General features: G+C 33.1%; 1 protein-coding gene across 6 annotated transcripts in view; it reads right to left on the bottom strand.

Moving 5' to 3' along the window:
* Positions 1–27,023, bottom strand: part of LOC134695720 (protein furry homolog-like) — a 399,195-nt gene that overhangs the window by 211,572 nt on the left and 160,600 nt on the right. For all 6 annotated transcript variants that reach the window (XM_063557102.1, XM_063557101.1, XM_063557100.1 and 3 more), the window contains exons 29-34: positions 16,819–17,254; positions 15,224–15,474; positions 11,885–12,019; positions 8,725–8,999; positions 4,469–4,545; positions 2,240–2,396 (exon numbers count right to left, since the gene is read on the bottom strand). In XM_063557102.1, coding sequence (XP_063413172.1) covers positions 2,240–2,396; positions 4,469–4,545; positions 8,725–8,999; positions 11,885–12,019; positions 15,224–15,474; positions 16,819–17,254 — 1,331 coding nt within the window. The remainder of the gene's footprint in view (positions 1–2,239; positions 2,397–4,468; positions 4,546–8,724; positions 9,000–11,884; positions 12,020–15,223; positions 15,475–16,818; positions 17,255–27,023) is intronic.

Raw genomic sequence — 27,023 nt, 5'->3', positions numbered from 1 at the left:
GGAGCAAAGTATTAATTATTACCAGTGGAAGCCAGGAGTATGTAGGATTGAGATTCTCAGGAAGACAATCAGTCAGTGGAGCAAAGTATTAATTATTACCAGTGGAAGCCAGGAGTATGTAGGATGGAGATTCTCAGGAAGACAATCAGTCAGTTGAGCAAAGTATTAATTATTACCAGTGGAAGCCAGGAGTATGTAGGATTGAGATTCTCAGGAAGACAATCAGTCAGTGGAGCAAAGTATTAATTATTACCAGTGGAAGCCAGGAGTATGTAGGATGGAGATTCTCAGGAAGATAATCAGTCAGTAGAGCAAAGTTTAAATTATTACCAGTGGCAGCCAGGAGTATGTAGGATCGAGATTCTCAGGAAGATAATCAGTCAGTTGAGCAAAGTTTTAATTATTACCAGTGGCAGCAAGGAGTACGTAGGATCGAGATTCTCAGGAAGACAATCAGTCAGTGGAGCAAAGTATCAATTATTACCAGTGGAAGCCAGGAGTACGTAGGATGGAGATTCTCAGGAAGACAATCAGTCAGTTGAGCAAAGTATTAATTATTACCAGTGGAAGCCAGGAGTATGTAGGATTGAGATTCTCAGGAAGACAATCAGTCAGTGGAGCAAAGTATTAATTATTACCAGTGGAAGCCAGGAGTATGTAGGATGGAGATTCTCAGGAAGACAATCAGTCAGTTGAGCAAAGTATTAATTATTACCAGAGGAAGCCAGGAGTATGTAGGATGGAGATTCTCAGGAAGACAATCAGTCAGTTGAGCAAAGTATTAATTATTACCAGTGGAAGCCAGGAGTACGTAGGATGAAGATTCTCAGGAAGATAATCAGTCAGTGGAGCAAAGTATTAATTATTACCAGTGGAAGCCGGGAGTAGGATGGAGATTCTCAGGAAGATAATCAGTCAGTAGAGCAAAGTTTAAATTATTACCAGTGGCAGCCAGGAGTATGTAGGATCGAGATTCTCAGGAAGATAATCAGTCAGCAGAGCAAAGTTTTAATTATTACCAGTGGCAGCAAGGAGTACGTAGGATCGAGATTCTCAGGAAGACAATCAGTCAGTGGAGCAAAGTATCAATTATTACCAGTGGAAGCCAGGAGTACGTAGGATGGAGATTCTCAGGAAGACAATCAGTCAGTTGAGCAAAGTATTAATTATTACCAGTGGAAGCCAGGAGTATGTAGGATGGAGATTCTCAGGAAGACAATCAGTCAGTTGAGCAAAGTATTAATTATTACCAGTGGAAGCCAGGAGTATGTAGGATTGAGATTCTCAGGAAGACAATCAGTCAGTGGAGCAAAGTATTAATTATTACCAGTGGAAGCCAGGAGTATGTAGGATGGAGATTCTCAGGCAGACAATCAGTCAGTTGAGCAAAGTATTAATTATTACCAGTGGAAGCCAGGAGTATGTAGGATTGAGATTCTCAGGAAGGTAATCAGTCAGTTGAGCAAAGTATTAATTATTACCAGTGGAAGCCAGGAGTATGTAGGATTGAGATTCTCAGGAAGGTAATCAGTCAGTTGAGCAAAGTATTAATTATTACCAGTGGAAGCCAGGAGTAGGATGGAGATTCTCAGGAAGATAATCAGTCAGTAGAGCAAAGTTTTAATTATTACCAGTGGCAGCCAGGAGTATGTAGGATTGAGATTCTCAGGAAGATAATCAGTCAGTAGAGCAAAGTTTTAATTATTACCTGTGGAAGCCAGCAGTATGTAGGATTGAGATTCTCAGAAAGGTAATCAGTCAGTTGAGCAAAGTATTAATTATTACCTGTTGAAGCCAGGAGTACGTAGGATGAAGATTCTCAGGAAGGTAATCAGTCAGTTGAGCAAAGCATCAATTATTACCTGTGGAAGCCAGGAGTACGTAGGATGAAGATTCTCAGGAAGGTAATCAGTCAGTTGAGCAAAGTATTAATTATTACCTGTTGAAGCCAGGAGTACGTAGGATGAAGATTCTCAGGAAGATAATCAGTCAGTTGAGCAAAGTATTAATTATTACCTGTGGAAGCCAGGAGTAGGATGGAGATTCTCAGGAAGGTAATCAGTCAGTTGAGCAAAGTATTAATTATTACCTGTGGAAGCCAGGAGTAGGATGGAGATTCTCAGGAAGGTAATCAGTCAGTTGAGCAAAGTATTAATTATTACCAGTGGAAGCCAGGAGTACGTAGGATGAAGATTCTCAGGAAGATAATCAGTCAGTGGAGCAAAGTATTAATTATTACCTGTGGAAGCCAGGAGTAGGATGGAGATTCTCAGGAAGATAATCAGTCAGTGGAGCAAAGTATCCCCCATAAGCTGGCATTGGTAAAGGATAAGGTTGTGGAGTCTCACTTCTTCTCATCTCCCTCGCTGGGGAAGCCATAAGTAGGTCAACATCATCTAAAAAAACATAAGTTTGATCATTTCTATCATTATTACTTCAGAAACATAACAATATAATTGTGAATGGAAATGTAAAGATTTATGTGTTGTATCTTATGTTCTAGTGTTCTTGTTAGAATCTGATAGCAGAGTGATACAGTCAAGCTAAGAGGTTACTTTTGTGTATAGTGTTCTAGTGTTCTAGTTAGAAAGCCTGAAAGCAGAGTGACTAGGTTAAGTAAGGAGGCTACTTTTGTGTATTGCATCTAGTGTTCTTGTTAAAACCTGAGAGCAGAGTGATAGAGTCAAGTACAGTGGCTACTTTAGTGTGGTTGTGTCTTGTGTTCTAGTTAAAATCTGAGAGCAGAGTGATAGAGTCAAGTACAGTGGCTACTTTAGTGTGGTTGTGTCTTGTGTTCTAGTTAAAATCTGAGAGCAGAGTAATAGAGTCAAGTACAGTGACTACTTTAGTGTGGTTGTGTCTTGTTTTCTAGTTAAAATCTGAGAGCAGAGTAGGTTATTTGATGACCCAGAGGGAATTAAAAAAAACAAGTGAAACTGCGAGCTACTGCTCACTGATGATACCCCCGCCGCAAGTGGATAATATTAATAGTGTAAAAATATGCAAGTGTTCGGTAAACAGGAAGTTGTCGAGTGATGAATCTGAAAACGCATCACACGGTATAGCTGACTTATATAAATCTTGAAACCAAATTTCAGAAATCCTTGTATTGTAGTTCCTGAGAAAAATGTGATGAAAATTTTCAACTTGGCTATCATGTGTAAAATCATACAAGTGTACGGTAAACAGGAAGTTGTCGAGTGATGAATCTGAAAACACATCACACGGTATAGCTGACTTATATAAATCCTGAAACCAAATTTCAGAAATCCTTGTATTGTAGTTCCTGAGAAAAATGTGACGAAAATTTTCAACTTGGCTATCATGTGTAAAATCATACAAGTGTTCGGTAAACAGGAAGTTGTCAAGTGATGAATCTGAAAACGCATCACACGTTGTGGCTGACATATTTAAATGTTGATATCAAATTACAGAAAGGGTGGATGTGTAGTTCCTGAGAAAAATGTGACGAAAGAAAATTTTCAACTTGGCTATCATGTGTAAAATCATACAAGTGTTCGGTAATCAGGAAGTTGTCAAGTGATGAATCTGAAAAAGCATCACACGGTGTGGCTGACATATATAAATGTTGATATTAAATTACAGAAAGGGTGGATGTGTAGTTCCTGAGAAAAATGTGACGAAAGATTTGTGGGACGGACTGACTGACGGACGGACTGACGGACGGACGGACTGACGGACAGACAGAGGTAAAACAGTATACCCCCCCTTTTTTAAAGCAGGGGTATAAAAAACAGTATACCCCCCCCTTTTTAAAAGCGGGGGTATAATTAGAGGCTCTACATAGCCTGTGTCGCTCACCTTGGTCTATGTGCATATTAAACAAAGGACACAGATGGGTTCATGACAAAATTGTGTTTTGAATTTGGTGATGTATTTGTAGATCTTACTTTACTGAACAATCTTGCTGCATACAGTTATCTTTACCTATAATGAACTTGCTCCAGAAGTGACAGTGGAAAATATTTTGTAAAAATTTACAAAATTACAAAATTGTTAAAAATTGACTATAAAGGGCAATAACTCCTTAAGGATATAATAATATTCAAGATAATAACCAAAATCTGCAAAATTTTCATCAAATTACCAATTCAGGGGCAGCAACCCAACAACAAGTTGCCTGATTGGTTTGAAAATTCCAGGGCAAAGAGATCTTGACCTAATGAAGAAATTTATGTCAAGCAGATTTGCTCTAAATGCTTTAGTTTCAGAGATATGAGCCAACCAGGTCGCAGCTTTATACGACCACACTAAAGTTATTGTGCAAAAAGCAATCGTTTTTGGACGCCAACGATGACGACGTGGTACTTATTTACTACTTTTAGCGTTCATATAAAAACAACAGCATGATAACATCATCTAGGATACAAGAATTTCTCTTTTTGGTAAAACAACAAAAGAAACTCAAAGAAAACTTTAGTAACATTTAAGTCATTTAAAAACTTACCCATTAGAAACTGATCCTGTGTTGATTCAGAACTTGAATTACTTCTTAGGGACATCGTGGACTCTGTTAACATGGTACTGAGAGAGAAAAAAAACATTCATTCACATTCCTAAGACCCTCTCTTAAGCTGTTTCAAGTTAGTATTTTATCATAAAATTGAATACAGTTATCTCAATATATTCATTGTGACATGAAAAGTTTGTAAATTTAACAAATTTGATCATTTTTATTCATCATGGTCTTCAAGATTGATTAAAAAACAAAGAAATAAAACCTACCATAATTGTACATTCATGAATTTCTAAAAAAAAGCACTGAATGTATCCTGAAATAGGTAAATGTAAACCTCCAAATATTCAAGACCAAATTATTTTTGCATCTTTCAGATATGTGAATGGGTAAAAAATTTGTTTTTCTCTTATAAAAATACAGTAACAAAATAAGGCAGATTGACAAAATAAATCACTACATTGTACAAAGTCTATTAGAAATGGCTAAACATGAAATTTAGGAACCACAACAATCAGTTGATTTACTGTATACTTGATATCATTAACACATTAAATTATATTCTCCCTCACTATGTTCGTCCGAATATAAAGTAATTATATTCTATGGCCTTAACAAAGAAAAAACAACATAATGTAGGTGTGCTACTCGCTATAAACTTTAATTCTATATAATACATGTATGTATCAAATCTCAAATAATAACAATAATATCATTATTCCAATTACAAATTCACATTTAACCATCCGTGAATACATGTCACATGTCTCTTCTTTAGACGAAAGCAAGAGTCAATGGTCAGAAAAATGACCACATGGGTTTTAAGTTCAAACAAATGGTCACATGTCATGAATATTCATGAACGTACGATGAACTTTTAAATTTTATTTCAAAGGTTCACATAAGGATGATGTGTTATATGTTGAATCTCATCACATCCAGTCTTTGCAACTCATACCAGACTTTATATATGTTGAATCACACACGGTTTTTACAACTCCTACAAGACTTTATATATGTTGAACCTCATCACACCTGGTTTTTACAACTCATACAAGACTTAATATATGTTGAATCACACCTGGTTTTTACAACTCATACCAGACTTTATATATGTTGAACCTCATCACACCTGGTTTTTACAACTCCTACCAGACTTTATATATGTTGAACCTCATCACACCTGTTTTTACAACTCATACCAGACTTTATATATGTTGAACCTCATCACACCTGTTTTTACAACTCATACCAGACTTTATATATGTTGAATCTCATCACACCTGTTTTTACAACTCATACCAGACTTTATATATGTTGAACCTCATAACACCTGTTTTTACAACTCATACCAGACTTTATATATGTTGAACCTCATCACACCTGTTTTTACAACTCATACCAGACTTTATATATGTTGAATCTCATCACACCTGTTTTTACAACTCATACCAGACTTTATATATGTTGAACCTCATCACACTTGGTTTTTACAACTCCTACCAGACTTTATATATGTTGAACCTCATCACACCTGGTTTTTACAACTCCTACCAGACTTTATATATGTTGAATCTCATCACACCTGTTTTTACAACTCATACCAGACTTTATATATGTTGAACCTCATCACACCTGGTTTTTACAACTCATACCAGACTTTATATATGTTGAACCTCATCACACCTGGTTTTTACAACTCCTACCAGACTTTATATATGTTGAACCTCATCACACCTGGTTTTTACAACTAATACCAGACTTAATATATGTTGAACCTCATCACACCTGGTTTTTACAACTCCTACCAGACTTTATATATGTTGAACCTCATAACACCTGTTTTTACAACTCATACCAGACTTTATATATGTTGAACCTCATAACACCTGTTTTTACAACTCATACCAGACTTTATATATGTTGAACCTCATCACACCTGGTTTTTACAACTCATACAAGACTTAATATATGTTGAATCTCATCACACCTGGTTTTTACAACTCATACCAGACTTTATATATGTTGAACCTCATCACACCTGGTTTTTACAACTCATACCAGACCCGGGTCAGGTCACTGGACACATTTTTTAAACTAGATACCCCAATGATGATTGTGGCCAAGTTTGGTTTAATTTAGGCCAGTAGTTTCAGAGGAGAAGATTTTTGTAAAAGTTTATTACGACGGATGACGACTGACGACGGACGACGATGCCAGACACCAAGTGATTGGAAAAGCTCACTTGGCCCTGTGGGCCAGGTGAGCTAAAAATGTCTGAATCTTCGGATGAATAGTTTGACTGATTTTCGCAAAATGAAGTTGATGCAGCTGCACAGCGGTACAATGATAGGCTTGAACAACTTGGGATAGGTGATTAGATGTTGTTGATAGTGAAAAATGAATTTTCTGATGAAAATGAACCCCTTGTTGATGAGTCTGGTGACTGTCCTGCTAAAAAAAAAAAATTTGTCATAGAACCCTAACAAGAAATTCTGTTCTACACCAAGTGACTTAAAACGTACGGTAACGTATTTAAAAAGAGTTGTCGTCCGCCAAATTACAGTTGAGTTATCTCTCATTAATTGTTGTTGACATGAACGACGCTTTGCAAATAGCAGATTTCAATAGCTTGTACTTCTCATGTTGTCGGTCTTTTACCTTCTTCCCAATCAGTTATGGTGTTATCATAAACATTTTATTTCATTCTTTGTAACAAAAAGAAACATCGAACGTAAGTTAATATCTCGGAAAGGGAACGGTCAGAAGAAACTCTCCCCCCTTCGCAGACATGTATTTGTAAACATTCAGTTATAAAAAAAACCTTGTTCGTCATAGAGCTCAACTGTTCATATTGCTGAAAACAAGTAGGATACGACTTCACCTTAAAATATTTTAACGAAAATCGATCTCAAATAGCGGTAATTGTCGTTTGAAGTTCCGAGACGATTTTTTTACAAGCACATGTCAAATTAATCCCGGCCACGAAACTGCTTGGGCTAATAAATCTCCAGCTATATGAACGTACCAAAAAAAAACAATCCCGTACTGAAAGTGTTAAGGAGGTTAGAGGGTACAAAAAAAATCAGCAATAATAGAAACGTATGTTTTTTCATTACAAATTTTTATTTTTATTTGTTACACTATTAGTTATTACTTTTTGATATGGTACACAAATTAACCAAAAAAATCAATTAGTTTTGGCCCCAGATTACTTTTAAACTTTTTAAATCACTGAAAAAGCTCCAAATTATCTCCCTATGGTGAAAAAATGCAATTTTTTGCATAAAAATTGAAACAAAATTTTTAACTCATTGGTGACCTATATCTTCTATTATTTTTTTCAAAGGTACTGTTCTTAAAATAAACTACTGCAAGAGAGCGATATCCTATGTTTAAAAAAAAATGATTTAGACCAACCCCTTATATGTGATTTTAATTTTACTATTTTGAGATAAAATCCTGTTTAATTCATTTAAAATAGTTCAAAATGCAAGTTTAAATTATTGCGTTTTTTAACTATTTCGCATTTTCACAATAATAAAAACCTCAAAATAATTTTTGAATTAAGAGATAACTGTATTGTATTTGAAGCTTTAAGGATGTCCATCGGTAGTTTTACTGTCGCAAATTTAGTTTACCAGGGGACGCGTAGCGGAGACAGGTAAACGGGTATTTGCGACAGTAAAACTACCGATGGACGTCCGAAAAGCTTCAAATACAATACAGTTATCTCTATTCTAATGCAAAACCAGTCCATAATTAAATTTCAATCATTATTTCAGTGTAAAATCTTCAATAAAGAAAATTCCACGAAAAGATGTTATCTTCTTTGGTCCCTACACTAGGTGACTTCATAGCTATGCTATGCTTCCTGCATCAAACATAAACACCGGGCATTTTCTGGCTTCTGTGCCGCTTCAAAATGTAATAAAATTTGATAAAAAGAAGATTTTTAGGTGCAACATGTGAGTTTTTTGGCTTATCATTGTAAAAATTACATGTCAATACATTCAGCAATTCAAAATGTCGACGTCCTTAGTTACAGACAAGGATACGCTTACTGTCATCCAATCAGAACCATTGATACAAAATAATTGCATTAGAATTTACAGTAAATGAATAGAAATCAATTACTGAAAATCCAGTTTAAAAGGTTGTAATTTTGAATTTCAGCAGCAATTAAATCCTTGAACAGGTGAGTAAACATTTCTAAAATATAACTTTCAATGATGATTGATACCTACCATTCACTTGGAGCATCTGCTTCATTTGCACTATGACGTTTGGTGTGTAATGTCCCTTTTTCCAGGGGGGTGTCAACATGATTGACAAGTTTTTCATCATCAGTTGTATTAGAAACTGCTGTTGAACGTTTTTGTTGTGACAACCTAAAATAAGGTGGAGTTTGAGTTCGCTCTATTGTCATGTTGAGAGTTTCTACAGTCTGTAACTCGTTCATTAACTCATCAACTAGTCGCTCAGGCTTTGCTCTTCCTAGGTAGGTTATTACTCTCTTAGCCTAAAAAACATCAATTTGTTAACATTTTAAAAAAGTTTTTATTTAAAAAGGTTACATTTTGTTCAAAATGGCCACACCATGAAAAAAACATGTTGAAGGAAAGGAAGAAAGCTCAAATTTCAAACTGGAAATGACAGAAAACAAGACCTTGTACTGCTTTTTCAAGTTTTTTGGTTGGGTTGTTTGACATATATTCTCTATTTTCATTCTCTATCTGTATAGAGTATATTTCGAACACACTCTTTCATCTCCAACTAACCTGGATGGTCCTTGTGACATTTACACATTAAGGTGGTACCCAACACTTTCACTAAGATTAATTAGGCTCATTTAATTTTAACAAAATATTGGCAAAGTATTTACTTTGACCCTTTGACAAAAATATAAAACTTTCAAAAAATTTGAACCAAGCATTTTACCAGAAAAATTACACTGGTTATATAGCAATTTGACAAGCACCAATTTTGATCATTGAGAAGCTTAATATTCCTTTTACAACACAACATTATTAAAACGTTTAGGTGATTTTACAGAGTTATCTCCCTGTAGTGTTAGGTACCACCTTGAATCTAAAACAAATATTTTTCATTGGCATTTTACATTACTTAAAAAGCATTTTGAAATCTGAAATTGTAGGCTGTAGCCCATTTGTAAATTCTAGCTGGTGGATCTTAAATCAAGAGGTAAAATTGTGCAGATTCCTCCTATAACTATATGATTCACATTTATAAAATTAATCCCAATCATAGTATACTGTGAATTTGTGGGATATTTTAGTGGATTTGGTTTATAAGTATTGAAATATGTAACAAATTCCAAAATTCTTTGGGTATGATTGGTTTTCAGTTACTCACTTTAGGCACAACCAAGCTAATTTATAACAGGTAATTGATCATCAAACTTTAAAACAAAAAATTCAAAAAAATTCTATAACAGTGTAAAAATGACTGTACAGTTGTTGTCCATTTGTTTGATGTGTTTGATTTTGCTCTTTGATAAGGGACTCTCCATTTTGAATTTTCCTTGGTGTTAAGTATTTTTGTGATTTTACTTTTTGGTACAGGCATTTGAATCTTGATTCTCCTGAGAATTTTATAAAGGGGAAATACTTATGGTAAAAATGAAAATAAATCACTCATGAAAATAAGTTGGTTTACAGTATTTATAAGTGCAAGATCAGTAACACCAATAAGGGTTTTAGAAAGTCAGTCAGCGAGATCATACCAAACTTAAATGGTGGCAATCTGATGAAAATAAGATTGCTACATTGATTAAATCAGGAATGAAATTCTGTGTTTATGCCACACCAATTTAATTTCATGTTCTACAGATTTTTGGACTCCAAAATTTGGGGTGAGTGATTTGAAAATTTTAATAAAAAAATATTTTATTTGCAATTTTTGAGGTGAAGCTTTAAAAGTAAAGGCGAGCGATTATAATTTTTTTTTGTAAAAATAAAATAGAAGGTTTTGAAAATATTAAAACTTGATTTATCATTTGTACTTTGATATTTCTTCAATTTCTGAAGTATTTTTTTTCGCTGTTCACCAAGCCATAATTAAATCTGGTTTATGTATGTGTGACTGACAATGATACAATTCTCCATCCAAGTCATAATCAGTTTGGGGGCAACCCCTCTTGATGTTATAAATATCCCTTTTACATATTTTATGAGGGATCAATATAAGTTATAACATATTTGTTTGTACAAAAGAGCTCATATTTTCTCAAAGAACCATATATCTATCTGGTATTAATTGGTCAAAACATGTCCAAGAATTTTGTAATATTCCTGGACTTTAACCATGTTAAATTAACACATTTACTTTATTAGTTTAACATTATTCAAAATAAGTGGACCCCTCTTTAAGAAAAAGTTGTTTAAAATATGATGTAACTCTCCCCTTTTTGAGTACAAAATGTCAAGTTTTCAAAGGAAATTAGGTTTTGTATAGTAGAACTATACAAATCCTTGGTATTTCTATTTTCTTTTCTACATTAGTAACATGACCCCTTGTCTGAGGGAGGGTTAACGTAATTCTCAACCTGATAATAACAAACACAGGTCAAAGTACAGCCTTTTACACAGGGCTTAGATACAGACCAAACAGCAAGCTATAAAGGACCCCAAAATTATTAGCGTACACAATTCAAACAGGGAAACCGACGATCAAATTTATATATCCAAATGGGGAAATACCAATGAACAACATCAACAAACGATATCTGCTGAACGACAGGCCTGAATCAATCAGGACAGGTGCATAAACATGCAGCGGTAATGGATAGTTTTGTTTCGCCATCATACAATATAATTTCAGTTGAAGGCAAATCCTTCAGAAGTTCTTTGTACTTTATTCTAACAACGAACATTTTTTGATAGGGAATATAAGTAAGGGGAAAAGAAACCAATTTTTTGTTCTTTAAAGGTATTTCCGCTGTTATAAATTTATATTGGAGCACTCCCACTTTGAATAAATAGGTTTCATACTGAAACAAAAATTCTCACAGATATTTACAGTGTGCTTTTATGATTAAAATCATTTATACAGGTTAGACTGAGATTTTAAAAACAAATGTTGATATCTTTATAATGATAATATTTACAACAACAAAAAACGTTGCAGGAACGCGGGAAGCGGGAATATAAAAAAAAATCTGTTTTGAAAAAAATAGGTGCGGGTGGGTCCGTGGAATAAGGAATCAAATTGGTGTGACCTTAGTGTAGAGTTGTATAACAGGATCATAGATTGCATCATAAAGTGTATTTTGAGATTTGTTGCTGTTAATCTTCTCATTTCAAGGTAAATATGGGGATTTCTATATAGGCAGGGAAATATAGTTATAGTCCAAAGCTTCAAAGGTTTATTCTTTATTGCACTTACATATTGCATCAGTTCCGAGGCAGCCATGTTAGTTATAATGACAAGATAATGAATAACAACTCGTAAATTGTTTGGCCAACATATAACTAATGCTGCCCACAAATCTTCTAGTTCTCTTGGATGGTCATCTCCATACTGAAATTATAAATTGAACATTGTGAATAATGAGAGTTTATTGACAGAATAAAATTTAGCAGAAATATGTTGAACTATCAAAGGTTTCAAGGTCATTCATATCAATTACTAAAATTTGTAGGAATGAGTTATAAAAAAATACAATTCCATTATAAGATAATGCCATGAATATTACTGTTTACTTATATTTTGGCATTGCACATGGTCTTGTGTTTTTCAGACAGTTTATGATGTTTAACACTAAGTCCCTTTGGAGAGGGGGGGACCTTTTTTAGGATGTCAGGATCAGGTGATTTTAAGCTCAGAATTTCGGGATTTATTTTTCCAAATTGCTGGTTATATCCTTAGGATGTTCTGTTTTATTTTGAGCGAAGCCGTATAGAGATTCCATATGAGAGTTATTTCCCCTTGTGTATTTGATATGATTGAAATGTATTTTGAACTTGAAAACCATAAGTATTAGAGGTCTTTTGATTTGAGGTCCTTGGTCCAAAAAAATACAAATGAGGTCAAGGTCAAGGGTCAAGGTCATGTTCAAAATTTTGATTTTGGCTTGTTATCTCTCATTTTCAGAAATTTCATAAGATATCAACAAAATATTTTCATGCAATTGTTAGTTGCGACATGTCGTTACACATTAATTTTAGTCAAAAGGGTACGTAAACATTTGATGCGAGTTTTTCCCCCTTGTATATCTAATATCCGTCCTATGGTAATATAACTCGTTACCAATATAAAGTAGAGACCTAGAGTCTTTTGATTTGAGGTCCTAGGTTTATGACCTTGAAATTGAGCTCAAGGTCATATGCTAATTAAACGTTCTAGATTTTGACCTTTGTTTTTATCTCATATGTATTCATGTTAAAGCTATTAGACTTTTTGCATTAGGTTGCAAGCAATATGACGTTGAAAAAGCCAACTGGAAGTAGCTAATTTTTGTAATAAATTATTGTAAAAGTATGTAAAAAGGTACTAAAAACATATATTTTTTTAAATCAGCGTCATGTAAACTGTAAGACAATACCTGAAGTAACATATTTTGAACCGGAAGTAGAAAATTATCTCCCTTTTTTATATCTTTTTGTATAAAACCTTATCTTTATGGAATCAGTGTACAATTAGCTGTCATTTGACGATGAAATTAATATTTTAAAACCAAATTTTAATATTTTCATATCAAAATAGATCCTTAGTGGTTGAAAGACCTTCAATTGTTCAGAGTTGGCTTTTAATTATTATCATTATTATTATTATTATTATTATGAATGTGGCCCAGTAGATTCAGAGGAAAATATTTTGTAAAAATTTACAAAAATTTACAAACAAAATGATAAAAATTGGTCATTTTGGTCATGTTGACTTATTTATATAATTTTTTATCTTACTTTGTTGTACATGATTGCTGTTTAAGGTTTATCTTTATCTATAATATTATTGAAGATAATAACAAAAAACAGCAAAATTTTCTGAAAATTACCAATTCAGGGGTGCAACCAAGCGCCAAGTGATGAGAAAAGCTCACTTAAGGGCCAGGTGAGCTAAAAATTGTATGAGAAAAAAAAGTTAAATCATAAATTCCTGTCGATATGCACATCTACACAGTAAGTGCTTATAATCTAACAGGTTTCATGGAATTCTGTAGTGAGGTTTCAGAGAAGTTTTGATGACAAACTGTTGCAGTAATATATTGAGGCAAATAAGTTCAAAGGGTCTTAAATCCTAGAAACAAACCTGAATCATAATTTCCTGTCTATATGCATATCTACATAGTATGTCCTTATTATCTAAAAAGATTTCATGAAATTCAGCTGTGTGTTTTCAGAGGAGTTGCCATGACAAACGTTGCAGTAAAATATTGAAGCAAATAAGTTCAAAGAGGCGTAACTCCTAGACAAAAAAATGAATAGTAATTTCCTGTCTATATACATATCTACATAGTATGTCCTTATTATCTAAAAAGGTTTCATGAAATTCAGCTGTGTGGTTTCAGAGGAGTTGCCATGACAAAACGTTGCAGTAAAATGTTGAAGCAAATAAGTTCAAAGGGATGTAACTCTTAGATAAAAAATTGAATCATAATTTCCTGTCGATATGCATATCTACATAGTATGTCCTTATTATCTAAAAAGATTTCATGAAATTCAGCTGTGTGGTTTCAGAGGAGTTGCCATGACAAAATGTTGCAGTAAAATGTTGAAGTAAATAAGTTCAAAGGGTTGTAACTCTTAGAAAAAAAAATGAATAGTAATTTCCTGTCGATATGCATACCTACATAGTATTTCCTTATCATCTAAAAAGGTTTCATGAAATTCAGCTGTGTGGTTTCAGAGGAGTTGCCATGACAAAACGTTGCAGTAAAATGTTGAAGCAAATAAGTTCAAAGGGATGTAACTCTTAGAAAAAAAATTGAATCATAATTTCCTGTCGATATGCATATCTACATAGTATGTCCTTATTATCTAAAAAGATTTCATGAAATTCAGCTGTGTGGTTTCAGAGGAGTTGCCATGACAAAACCTTGCAGTAAAATGTTGAAGCAAATAAGTTCAAAGGTTTGTAACTCTTAATCATAATTTCCTGTCAATATGCATATCTAAACAGTATGTCCTTATTAGCTAAAAAGGTTAAATGAAATTCAGCTGTGTGGTTTCATAGGAGTTGCCATGACAAAATGTTGCAGTAAAATATTGAAGCAAATAAGTTCAAAGAGGCGTAACTTCTAGAAAAAAAAAATGAATAGTAATTTCCTGTCGATATGCACATCTTCATAGTATGTCCTTATTATTGAAAAGGTAGCATGATGTTTTGTTGTGTGGTTTCAGAAAAGTTGTGATGACCAACTGTTGCAGTAAAATTTTGAAGCAAATAAGTTCAAAGGGTTGTAACTCTTAGAAAAAAATTGAATCATAATTTCCTGTCAATATGTACATCTACATAGTATGTCCTTATTATCTAAAAAGGTTTCAGGAAATACTGTTTTGTGTTTTAAGAGGAGTTTCGATGACAAGAACAGGGCTGATGGACTGAGGAACAGACAAAAGGACAGTCAAAAACATTATACTCTACGCAACTTCATTGCAATGGGTATAATTAGTTTGAGTGGTTTCAGTGAAGAAGATCTTTTAGACAAAGTGACAGAAGAGGACAACAGATGCCAAATAGTTAAAGTAAGCTAAAAACATCATTTATACAAGACATACTTACCTTGACAGTTAAATAAAACATATTATTTAGCACCATTTTAGTTCCCTCTGGTGAGCCCCATCCTTCTCCTTTCAATGGAGGTTTGAAGTTATCAGATTGGTTGTCTTGGAGACGGATGAGAAAGTTACTAAGAGGAGAGGATTGTGGGAGTGAAGGATCCACCAACTCCATATTGTGAAGCCATGGCAACAAGTTTCTTAATAATATCTGTCTGACAGCAGATTTGGCAGTCTGAAATCTGTGTGTTATTTCTAAAACAAAAAATGGAGTTACTTCCTTAGAAACAGACATCTCATTTGACAAATATGAAATCAAAATACTAAAAATATGTAAAAATCAATGCATTTGCAAAAATATGTTATATGAATATAACAGCAAAAGTATAAAAATAGTTTCTGAGAAAGTTTAAGGCAAGAACCATATATTGTTTTTGAGATATAGCACGACATGTAAAAAATCCTTCCCCTTTTTTACAAAATACTCAATAGGTCAAAGATAAAATTTTGAATTATCACCAAAAAGTATACAGATCTTGAGGTTAATATAACAAAGAACTGTGTAAAGTTTAAAGCAATAATCATAAATTGTTTTTGAGATACGGCGCAATATGTAAAAAAAAAAAACTCCCCCTTTTTTACAAAATACTCAATAGTTCAAAAATAAAATTTTAAATCATCACCAAAAAGTATACAGATCTTGAGATTGATATAACAAAGAAGTGTGTAAAGTTTAAAGCAATTACTATAAGTCATTTTTGAGATACGGTGCGACATGCAAAAAAAACAAACTCCCCCTTTTTTACAAAATACTCAATAACTCAAAAATGAAATTTTGAATCATCACAAAAAAGTATAGAGATCTTAAGATTAATATAACTAAAAAGTGTGTAAAGTTTACAGCAATAATCAAAAATTGCTTTTGAGATACAGTGCAACATGTGAAAAAACACCCCCCTTTTTTAGTTACAAAGTGCCGTAACTCAAAAAGTTTTAAATTTATTTTCACCAAAAAGTATACAGATCATTTGACCATCATACAAAAACTATACTAAGTTTCATGAAATTTGGATAAGTTGTTCTCAAGTAACAGTGCGACATGTTTACGCCTGACAGATGGATAGACGGAACGACGGATGGTACGACAGAAGGATGGACACCGGACAGATGGATAGACTGAACAACGGACAGTACGACAGACGGACTGACATCGGACATTTGTGAACCATAATACTTCCTGTCAAAATGTTGACGGGCGTACAAAAATCCAATGGTAGGCACAAAATTTTCAGATCAATTCTAAATATTTGGTATGTTATTCCATGAAACATTTTAACAGTCAAATTCCAAGTCCTTACTACTTGAAAAGAACAACAAAAAAAAGTATTCTGATGGGTGACTAACTAATCTTGTACCTGATATAAAACAAGGCAACAGATCATTTTTATTTATGGTAAATTCAGATATTATTGCAATGTTTAAGTACCGGTAGTCTAAAATGACAAAATCCTTATAATAAATGCACTCAATAATTTCTGAATTTATAGTATATCAATTTATATTAAATTAATGAAAAAAGTTGTTATAAATCAGTATTACCTGAAAAAATAGGCATGGTTAGGTCTGGGTGAAGTCTTGCTAATTGGTCTGAAAGATATATTTGTGAGTGACAATAGGAGACAGATAAGTAGATGTCATGTAGAGGCAGTCGCTGGTGGTGTTCTTCTGAAGGATCACAGGTAAATATTGGCTCTTCTTGGAAAAAACGTGTGTCTAAAAGATGGAGCAACTGTACTGCTGTGTCATGGGTCTGCATCCTTGGACTGCCAACATTCAGTAATGCAAGATTCAACATGGCTACATGGTCACATGGATATTCTCTAGTTTGGAAGACTGCTGCAAGGGCATTAAAGCATCCATCGGCCACTTCATTAGCACCTGTATAACATCTGTCAATGACCCAGTCTAATAACCCCTGGGTATCAGGGTTAAAATCCAAAAGTAAAACCACAGTTTCTTTAGCTAAATCATAGATCTGTAAAAATAAAATATAATTTCAGTGAATTAGTTTTGTCAAAGTAAAGTGTCATACCAAAATGAAAAGAGCTAGAAATCACCTACAAAATGTTACATAATTGAAATAAAGATCTCATTATTTTAGAGTCTCTGTGTGACTGTGTTGCATGTTACTAATACTGGCCTAACAGCTCATTGTAAACATGTCTCTGTAGTTCACTTTGACATGACAGTTTTCCTCTTTCTAGAGTCAAGTCAGTCAGAAGGCAAAAAACATTAAATATGGAATATTTGTGTCGAGGTCACTTCTTTTTCTTGCCTCTTTATCAGTGGATAAACAGAAAACAATTCAGTATTAGCACTCAAATGCCCATATACATCCCGAAATAAACTAATCACACTAAATCTGTTCCGTACTTGTCTGATGTAATTAAGGAGTTTATATTGTTTCAAATATCTGTGTACCTACATTCCATTATATGAATATATTATGCTAAATACAAACAGAAACTTATAATACCCACTAACTTTTTAAACAGTATAAATAATTGTAATTATGATAGTAGTAATAAGATTTGTTATGATTATTGTAAAAACAAATCTTTTTTTTTGTGAAATGCAAGGATTTAAAATCCTTGTGAATTGAAAACATGCAAGTATTTAACCATTCACAACTATTTAAAATGAAGCTGCCTATTTAGCCAACTTGTATTTCCCAACTTATTTGATATTCAAGAGCTTGCAGCTCCTACTCAGACTGTGTAAAACGTCATCAGTGTCTGAGTAGAAAGTTGATGAACCAGGGGTATGTCAAAGAACGTCTCGTCCTTTTTCTAAAAAAGTTCATCGGAAGGTTCCAAGACCTTGTTGATAAATATTCCGTATCAACTTCTCAAATAATACACGATGGTCTTGATGTATAGATTCTGCGTACTGATGTTGTTTATCATCTTAACAACATGTTTTACTGTTCTTTCATTTGTCTTTGTTCTATTATTAATATTACTTTTACTGTCGAATGGTTTTATGTGATATCTGTTTGACGTGGCTCGGTACTTATACATCTCGTCAATGTGTGTGTATTGGCTTTCATTTTTTGGTGGTTTGTTTTGTATATGCGACTCTTTGTATTTCTTTTGTTCTTATTACATGACTCTGTACTTTAAAAGATCCTGTCAGTATTATTTTGGTCTATTATATGTCATTATGATATATTTCTATTATGAATTACTATATACGTTGAACCACAAACGTCAAAATCATTCAATCGCGTAGTGGAATTAACTATTTTTGGATTCTCATAAATTCTACCTATAACTTTTGGACTAGTTTAAATCTCGGTCTATTTCTGTAATTTGTTCTGACATACTTTTGATTTTTTAACTCTGTATGCTTACATTGCCTATGTAAATTTTAAAACTGTTTGTATGCACATTGAACGACAAATATATGTGACTTATACAAATTTTATGACATGACTGATGTACCCATATTTTGACTATTTTATTAATTGTGACTGTTTATTTAACGCATCATGTAAATATAACGGAATTTGATGAGACTGTTTTTAAAGAGAGAGGGTTAGCGCTATAGAACCAGGTTTAATCCACCATTTTCTACATTTGAAAATGCCTGTACCAAGTCAGGAATATGACAGGTCTTGTCTATTCGTTTTTGTAGCGTTTTGCTATTTGATTTTGCCATGTGATTATGGACTTTCCGTATTGATTTTCCTCTGAGTTCAGTATTTTTGTGATTTTACTTTTTTGTATAGGTACACTGCTCTGTTCATTGATGCTCTACATTACATAATACTTTTAATAAATGTAATGACTGATCAAATCCTTTAGACATAATTCACGTATACGTTACAATTTTATTCACATTCTATAACTATTAGGAATATATCCAGTCTCATTTTTTTCTTCCAGTCTCATTTTTAACATTACAATGACTATTTCTTTTGTCTGCTATTATCTATTCATGAAAATGAACACTTTTTTTTTACAAAGAAAACCTTTCTTTCTGTCCCACAACTTTGTTTTTTAACAGATAGTTTTCTTAATTTTCTTCATGCTTTCCGACATATGCTCCTGCGGCATGATTGAAATTCAGTAACATAAATATAAAATGATAAGCGTTCAGAAATAATCAGTTTGTTCTAGTTCATTGTATATCAATAAACTATTCCCAGTTTAATTTAATACTACACACACCTAACCAACTGTTTAAATGGTGAAAAATTTGGAGAATTTCTGAGAATCATGATTCTGAGGTTTATCAAGTGGCCCATAGACACATCCATAACTCGCTAATATACAACCAGATGCTCCGCAGGGCGTAGCTTTATACGACCGCAGAGGTTGAACCCTGAACGGTTGGGGCAAGTATGGACATAACATTCAAGCTGGATTCAGCTCTAAATTTGGATTGTGATTAAATAGTTGACACAGCATAGGTTTCTGACACAGAATGAATGTGTTCTAATGAAATTAAAATTTTTGTTTTCTCTTAGAGCAATTCACTATGCTGTTGAATATTATTCCTCTCAAAAAAATGTTTGAAGAAATTTTCTTTTTATTTATGAAATTTCAAATGAGAAAATTGAACCCATTTTTTTTAATCACATCCCCTTTCCCTTATTCCAAAACTAATCTCAATTAAAATTTCTAATGGAGTTTGCAAAAATTACTACTCATTTAAATACATCATAAAATATTAAGATGTAAAAAAACTGCTTGTTATCACTGAATGGTAAAGATTATTTTAATTTATCAGTTGGTAGTAAAAAGTGAATATACATTGTATATTGTATATATAACAAAGATTTAAGTTGATTCTGGACAAAGAAAGATAACTCCAAATAAAAAAAATTCTTACAATTAGATATTTCTTGCTTACTATTCTGGACAAAGAAAGATAACTCTGATTAAAAACAAAATTGCTATTTCACAATATTTTGCAATAAGATATTTCTTGCCATCGCGCAATACTGTGCAATTGAAAAGACTTGCTATTGCACAAAACTTAATATAATAATTTTAGATCCTGATTTGGACCAACTTGAAAACTGGGCCCATAATCAAAAATCTAAGTACATGTTTGGATTCAGCATATCAAAGAACCCCAAGATTTCAATTTTTGTTAAAATCAAACTAAGTTTAATTTTGGACCCTTTTGACCTTAATGTAGACCAATTTGAAAACGGGACCAAAAGTTAAAAATCTACATACACAGTTAGATTCGGCATATCAAAGAACCCCAATTATTCAATTTTGATGAAATCAAACAAAGTTTAATTTTGGACCTTTTGGGCCCCTTATTCCTAAACTGTTGGGACCAAAACTCCCAAAATCATTACCAACCTTCCTTTTATGGTCATAAACCTTGTGTTTAAATTTCATAGATTTCTATTTACTTATACTAAAGTTATGGTGCGAAAACCAAGAAAATGTTTATTTGGGTCCCTTTTTGGCCCCTTATTCTTAAAATGTTGGGATCTAAACTCCCAAAATCAATACCAACCTTCCTTTTGTGGTCATAAACATTGTGTTCAAATTTCATTATTTTCTATTTACTTAAACTAAAGTTATTGTGTGAAAACCAAGAATAATGCTTATTTGGGCCCTTTTTTGGCCCCTTATTCCTACACTGTTGAAACCAAAACTCCCAAAATCAATCCCAACCTTTCTTTTGTGGTCATAAACCTTGTGTCAAAATTTCATAGATTTCTATTAACTTAAACTAAAGTTATAGTGCGAAAACCAAGAAAATGCTTATTTGGGCCCTTTTTGGCCCCTAATTCCTAAAATGTTGGGACCAAAACTCCCAAAATCAATACCAACCTTCCTTTTGTGGTCATAAACCTTGTGATAAAATTTTATAGATTTATATTCACTTTTACTAAAGTTAGAGTGCGAAAACTAAAAGTATTCGGACGACGACGACGCCAACGTGATAGCAATATACGACGAAAATTTTTTCAAAATTTGCGGTCGTATAAAAATTCATTCCCTCATGTTATTAGTCATAATCTAAATGCAAATTTTAATTAAGTTTGAAACCATAATAACCCTTTTAAATACATCATACAACACTTAAAATATATAATGACATGGCTAAAATTAATATTAATGAATAGTTACTTTTAGAAATAAATTGACAGCTAGTCACCTCAAGTAAATTATCATTTCTTAATACATAATTTAAGAACAGTGTTACACTGTCAGTGTAAGGGAGGTAATCAAACATTGTTATTTTGAATTGGGATGGATTACCTCTCTTAGACTGCTTTTAAATTGTCTTTATTGTCCTTTAACAAGAAAAAAAAATTGTGTATTTCCCCATTTTTTGCCTATAATTTCTATATGTTTTGGGTCATAACTCCCCATAGCCAATCCTAACCATCCTTCTGTTGTATAAAAAATTGTGGTATAATTTCAGAGAGATTCATAAACTTTAACACAAGTTGTTGTCTAAAAACTATAAAAATGCTTGTTGAGGCCCCCTCTTCTTTTAGCCCCTAATTCCTAAACAGTTGGGACCATAACCTCGAAAAATCAATCCCGACCTTCCTTTAGAAGTTCTAACCCTTGTGTTAAAATTTTATTGATTTCTATTTAATAATAGTTATTATCCAGAAACCATCCATCTTTGGAAACGATGACGACGATGACGACAACGCCGATGAGAATGTGATATGAATATACGACCAAATTTTTTTTATTTTTGCCGTCGTATGAAAGAGGAAATTTCTTTAAAACAATCCCTTTTCTATACAGGACAACATAGTTTACTGTGAGTCTCATTCTCTCTTTATAATAACATCAATGTGGTAGGGGTTTTGCACACTGCTAAAGGATGTACAGTGAACTACGGTTTTTAATTTTTACGGAGGATTAATTATTATTCATTGGATACAATTTTTTATGGATTTTGTGGAACAGGTGATCCATGAATTTAAATGTTCAACAAACTCAAATTTTCCATAAGGTTGCATGCAGACTTTAGCAAAACAACAAAATCAAATACATGTATATGTGTTTTTTGCTTGTTGTTTTTTGTACATCAAATAGGGTTGGTTTTCTCATTTATAGAATTGTGTTACATTTTGCCATCAGATATGGGTGGTGCATATTGTTGAAGGCAATACAGTGACATACAGTTGCTAACACCTATGTCAGTTGGTCTCTGTTGGATAGTTGTGTCATCTCCTCATTCTTCATGGCTTTATGGTATCAATAGCAGTAAGAAAATATTGTATTCTTTTTGCACTTGTCATAGCAATTAACTATGACATTATTTTCTTGATTTAAACCATTTTCTAGATATATAATACTAGTACATCAAAATACCATATGACATCGGTAATGATTTCAGTATTGCAAAGGATGAATTTCAAAATCATAAAATTTGAGAGATTCTTATCATATTTCATACTTATAAATCTCACATCATTGTCAGTTCTTCATTTTGAAAGTATGCGATTTCATTAGTCTGTGAAAAAAGATGTTTTATTCATTCGCTACTTAGTTTCAAAATAAAAGCTTTTCATGACACTAGTATATACTGATAGGGGTTAAGTAAAGGAACCCAAAAAAACAAAAATATAATATGGGTCAATGTGCTTGTTTTCAAGATATCAGCCATTCAAACTTAGGCAGGAAAAAATTCTCTCTTGATTTTTCTTAAAATCTATTAAAAAATAATAAAGATTTTGTAAGACTTTAAAGATGGCTTATAATTCTACATATAAAAAGAGTTATAAAAAGAAAAATGGGAGTCAATGGGCATATTTTTAAGGCATTTAAATGGATAAAACCAGAGGATTCCATAAATGAGAGGATTCCATAAATCTGACAAAAATCCCAAACATGACAGGCGTACATCCTTAAAATTGGCTTTGAAGCTTTGAACCAGATTTTTGTGCTTTGTGCTGTTCTGTTGAGATATCTTTTCAAACTGATTTTAAAGTTTGTTCTTATTTACATGGATCAATCATATTAATAGTAATCACTCTACTGAACAATACCAGCACATGTGTAAACAAAAGATTGGGAAGCTAAGTACAAATAATATATTTAAGATGAAAAGGTAAAACAAAAATTTTAAAGTATGATGACTAAATCTTTACCAATGAACTGAAAAAATAATTTGCTGTAATAGATAAAACTGATGCAGTAATAAAAGTGAATACAATTGCAGCTTTGGAGGATTTTGACATGTCATAGAGAATCTGGACAACAATAGGGAAACTTTGATTGTACAAAAAACCAACTTACATAACTGTTCCATAATCGCTGCATGAAAAGAAAGTATTAAAAACAATCAAAATACTATTATTTTTTCAAGTATCATTCAAATCAAGCCTCACTCTGACAGATAGATGGACAGACAGACAGAGAGCAAATTATCATATTCTAAAAATATATCTGGGAAGCCTTATTTTTAGGAAGCATAAAAAGGAATATAAAGTTGAACACTTAAATTTGTTTCCTCTGTACCCCAAAAAATTAGTGTCCAACCCAACAAGTATTAATGAAACCACAGTAATTGGTTTTCTAGTTTGAGTTGTTCCATATTTTGTTATGTCAGGGCCTTTCATAACTGACTATGCAGTATACTTCTTACAGTATGGTTGCTTACATCCACATAATTTGGACTCAGCTTTATTGAACACCATAACTGGCTTTAATATGTTGATGATCAGCATTATATGCAGTGTTCACACCATAATATGCAGTGCTTAAAACATTATATGCAGTGCTCACACCATTATATGCAGCGCTCACAGCATCATACACAGTGCTCACAGCATCATATGCAGTGCTCACAACATCATATGCAGTGATCACAACATTATACGCAGTGCTCAAAACATTATACGCAGTGCTCACAGCATCATATGCAGTGCTCACAACATCATATGCAGTAATCTAAACATTATACGCAGTGCTCAAAACATTATAAGCAGTGCTCACAGCATCATATGCAGTGCTCACAACATTATACGCAGAGGTCCAAACATTATACACAGTGCTCACAGCATCATATGCAGTGCTCACAACATCATATGCAGTGCTCACAACATCATATGCAGTGCTCACAACATTATACGCAGTGCTCAAAACATTATAAGCAGTGCTCACGTCATCATATGCAGTGCTCACAACATTATACGCAGAGGTCCAAACATTATATGCAGTTGTCAGGACATAATATGCAGTGGTCATAACATTATATGTTTTTTGTTGATGAAGGTGATGATCAGTGATGATGATGTTTTATGTATGTGATGGCGGTTGTTCAGATTCGGTAAACTTCAATTTTTTTTATTGGAAAATACTGAATACAGTCATAATTGAAAGTGCCCCGCAAACAAATTGAAACAGTTGTTGAAGTCATGTTATCAAGGCAATTCGATTGAAAATCATTACTTCAGAAAAAAATAATGCCTGCTATTGTCTGCAATTGAACAGACATAATTTTATTAATTTATTGGAAGTCCATTCTGAGGAAAAGATGAAACTAAGAGGTGAATGATAGAACTAGTTCTGTTAGTCTTTCTATAAGACCTAAGTGCCATATTACGCTTTACATCAATTATTCCAATTTTTTGGAAAGTTTGCTATAGCTTGCTATAGCAATAAACTTTCTTAAGGCATCTGCCTTAAATTCTGGTGAGACAGACGATCTTACTTTAGGAAGTGTGTCCTACTTCTAGATAATGTAGTACTGGTGTTTGAAAACTAATAATAGAAAGATGCTTTTGAAACTTTGAGCTCTTCTATTTTGATAACATACAGCTTGAATTAAAGTGTACTGAATTTTTATCGATAAATCAAAAACTTCGTTTTGAAAATGGCAACCATAAATATTACTACTTGTATCTACGTGACGCGGAAAGTAAAATCAATACACACAAGAGGCAGCAATTTCTATGCTATGCTTTTATCGGTATTCTTCAGACATGCATCAGATCCATATATGTGTGCCTCCAAATGGGCGTACTATAATCCCAGTTTTAAAGGTTTCCTACCTTCCTCCAGTTGAAGAGAAAATAAATACCGTGTTTAAAATATTTCGTGAATGAACATTTTGGACACTGACAAGTATCGAAAGTATCATGGTATCTCATGTCATCTTGGCCCACAGGAAGTACTTCTTTAGCTCAGTTCGTTAGCGCGCTGCCTTGTAACACAGAGGTCCCGGGTTCAAGTCCCGGTGGAGACAGGTAATTTTGAAATGAAATTCATGCTCTTCGGTTACATTGGCGCCTCCTGGTGTGGGAATTTCTTGCTGCATTAAAGACCTGTTGGTGACCTTCTGCTGTTGTCTGTCCTATGGTCGGGTTGTTGTCTATTTGACACATTTCCCATTCCCATTCTTAATTTTATTTGTATGTATTTCCCATAGGGTCCTATGTTAAACTAAGTCCCTGGTGGACAGCCATCTTGGATGATGGATCAGCTACAAAGTAACAACAGTTGGTCAACACCTCATAAGGAACATTCATGCTATATTGTTTCTAAAACTGTTTGTAAAAACCGTTCTCACCGTTGTAGAACAAATCGTAATCAAAGAAAATTTCGGGCCAATCATACCAATATTTCAGACCTAATTTCTATTTCAAAAAACAACGGCAGACATTATCTGTTAACAAAACTCTGTACATTACCGGTTAATAAGTTAAATAAAATTTTGGATGATTGCAACACAATTTCATATAGCAGTCCTAAGTATGAAACTGTTCAAATTATTATGGCATATTGTTATTCTAAATTATTTCCCAAAATTGATCGCCCTGAAGATCATAAAAAACATTTTATTAAAATTAAGTATGTCAATAAAGGCTTTGATTTTGATATTGCCGGTATATTTAACGACCATTCTGTTAAAGAACAAATTCCTGGATATTTTGACAATACTGAGCTACCTCTTATTTGTTATATTTACAAGAAATCTACCCGGAAATTTGTGTTTAATTATAGTCAATTGTGTAAAGATGTTAATATCAGTGAAAATACACCTACTTCATGTAATTGCAGTAATTCCGAATATATTTATGGACCCATTTCCCATGTTATAACAGGAGATCTTAACATCGTTCAAGACAGAGAGTTAAAATCATTTCTCAGTAAAGGACCTAAATATCGTCCCCCGTCAATTATTAATTGGAATGAGTGTCGTAATATCATCCACGACTCACTCCATACTTACTGTATGAAATGGATAAAACAGGAAAAAGCTGACAAAAAATCTTTGGACTCTTTTTTTAATTCAGTAATGAAGATAGTTGATATACGTATTCAATACGTATTACACAAAACCCCTTACAAATATAGATTTATTTCGTCTTCAAGCCATTGTTCAACTACTAAATTGTCTATTATTCTTACCAGCACACTTGGTACAATTAAAAACCTTATAATAAATTGTTCAAATAAGGCCTTCGAAAATAGTGGAATAAATTACTTTTGGAGTGTCAAGAACTCGTTGGAAGTACTTGATAAATTGCATGCTTATATTGGTAATTTTGAATCTGTTCAAAGTTTTGATTTTTCTACCCTGTATACCACATTGCCCCACATTCTCATTAAGAAAAAAATCACACACCTAATTAAATGGGCATTCAAAAAATCAGAATGTGAATATATATGTTCAAACTCTTTTAGGTCATTTTTTAGTAGCAATAAACAAAAAACTATGTTAATTGGACATGCTTTGATACTATATATGCCCTTGAATTTTTACTAGATAACATTTTTGTTCGCTTTGGGGATTCCGTA

This window comes from Mytilus trossulus, chromosome 14 (assembly GCF_036588685.1).
Source record: "Mytilus trossulus isolate FHL-02 chromosome 14, PNRI_Mtr1.1.1.hap1, whole genome shotgun sequence".
NCBI lineage: Eukaryota > Metazoa > Mollusca > Bivalvia > Mytilida > Mytilidae > Mytilus > Mytilus trossulus.
The sequence above is the reverse complement of the archived record's forward strand: the minus strand, read 5'-3'. Positions and strand labels throughout refer to the sequence as shown.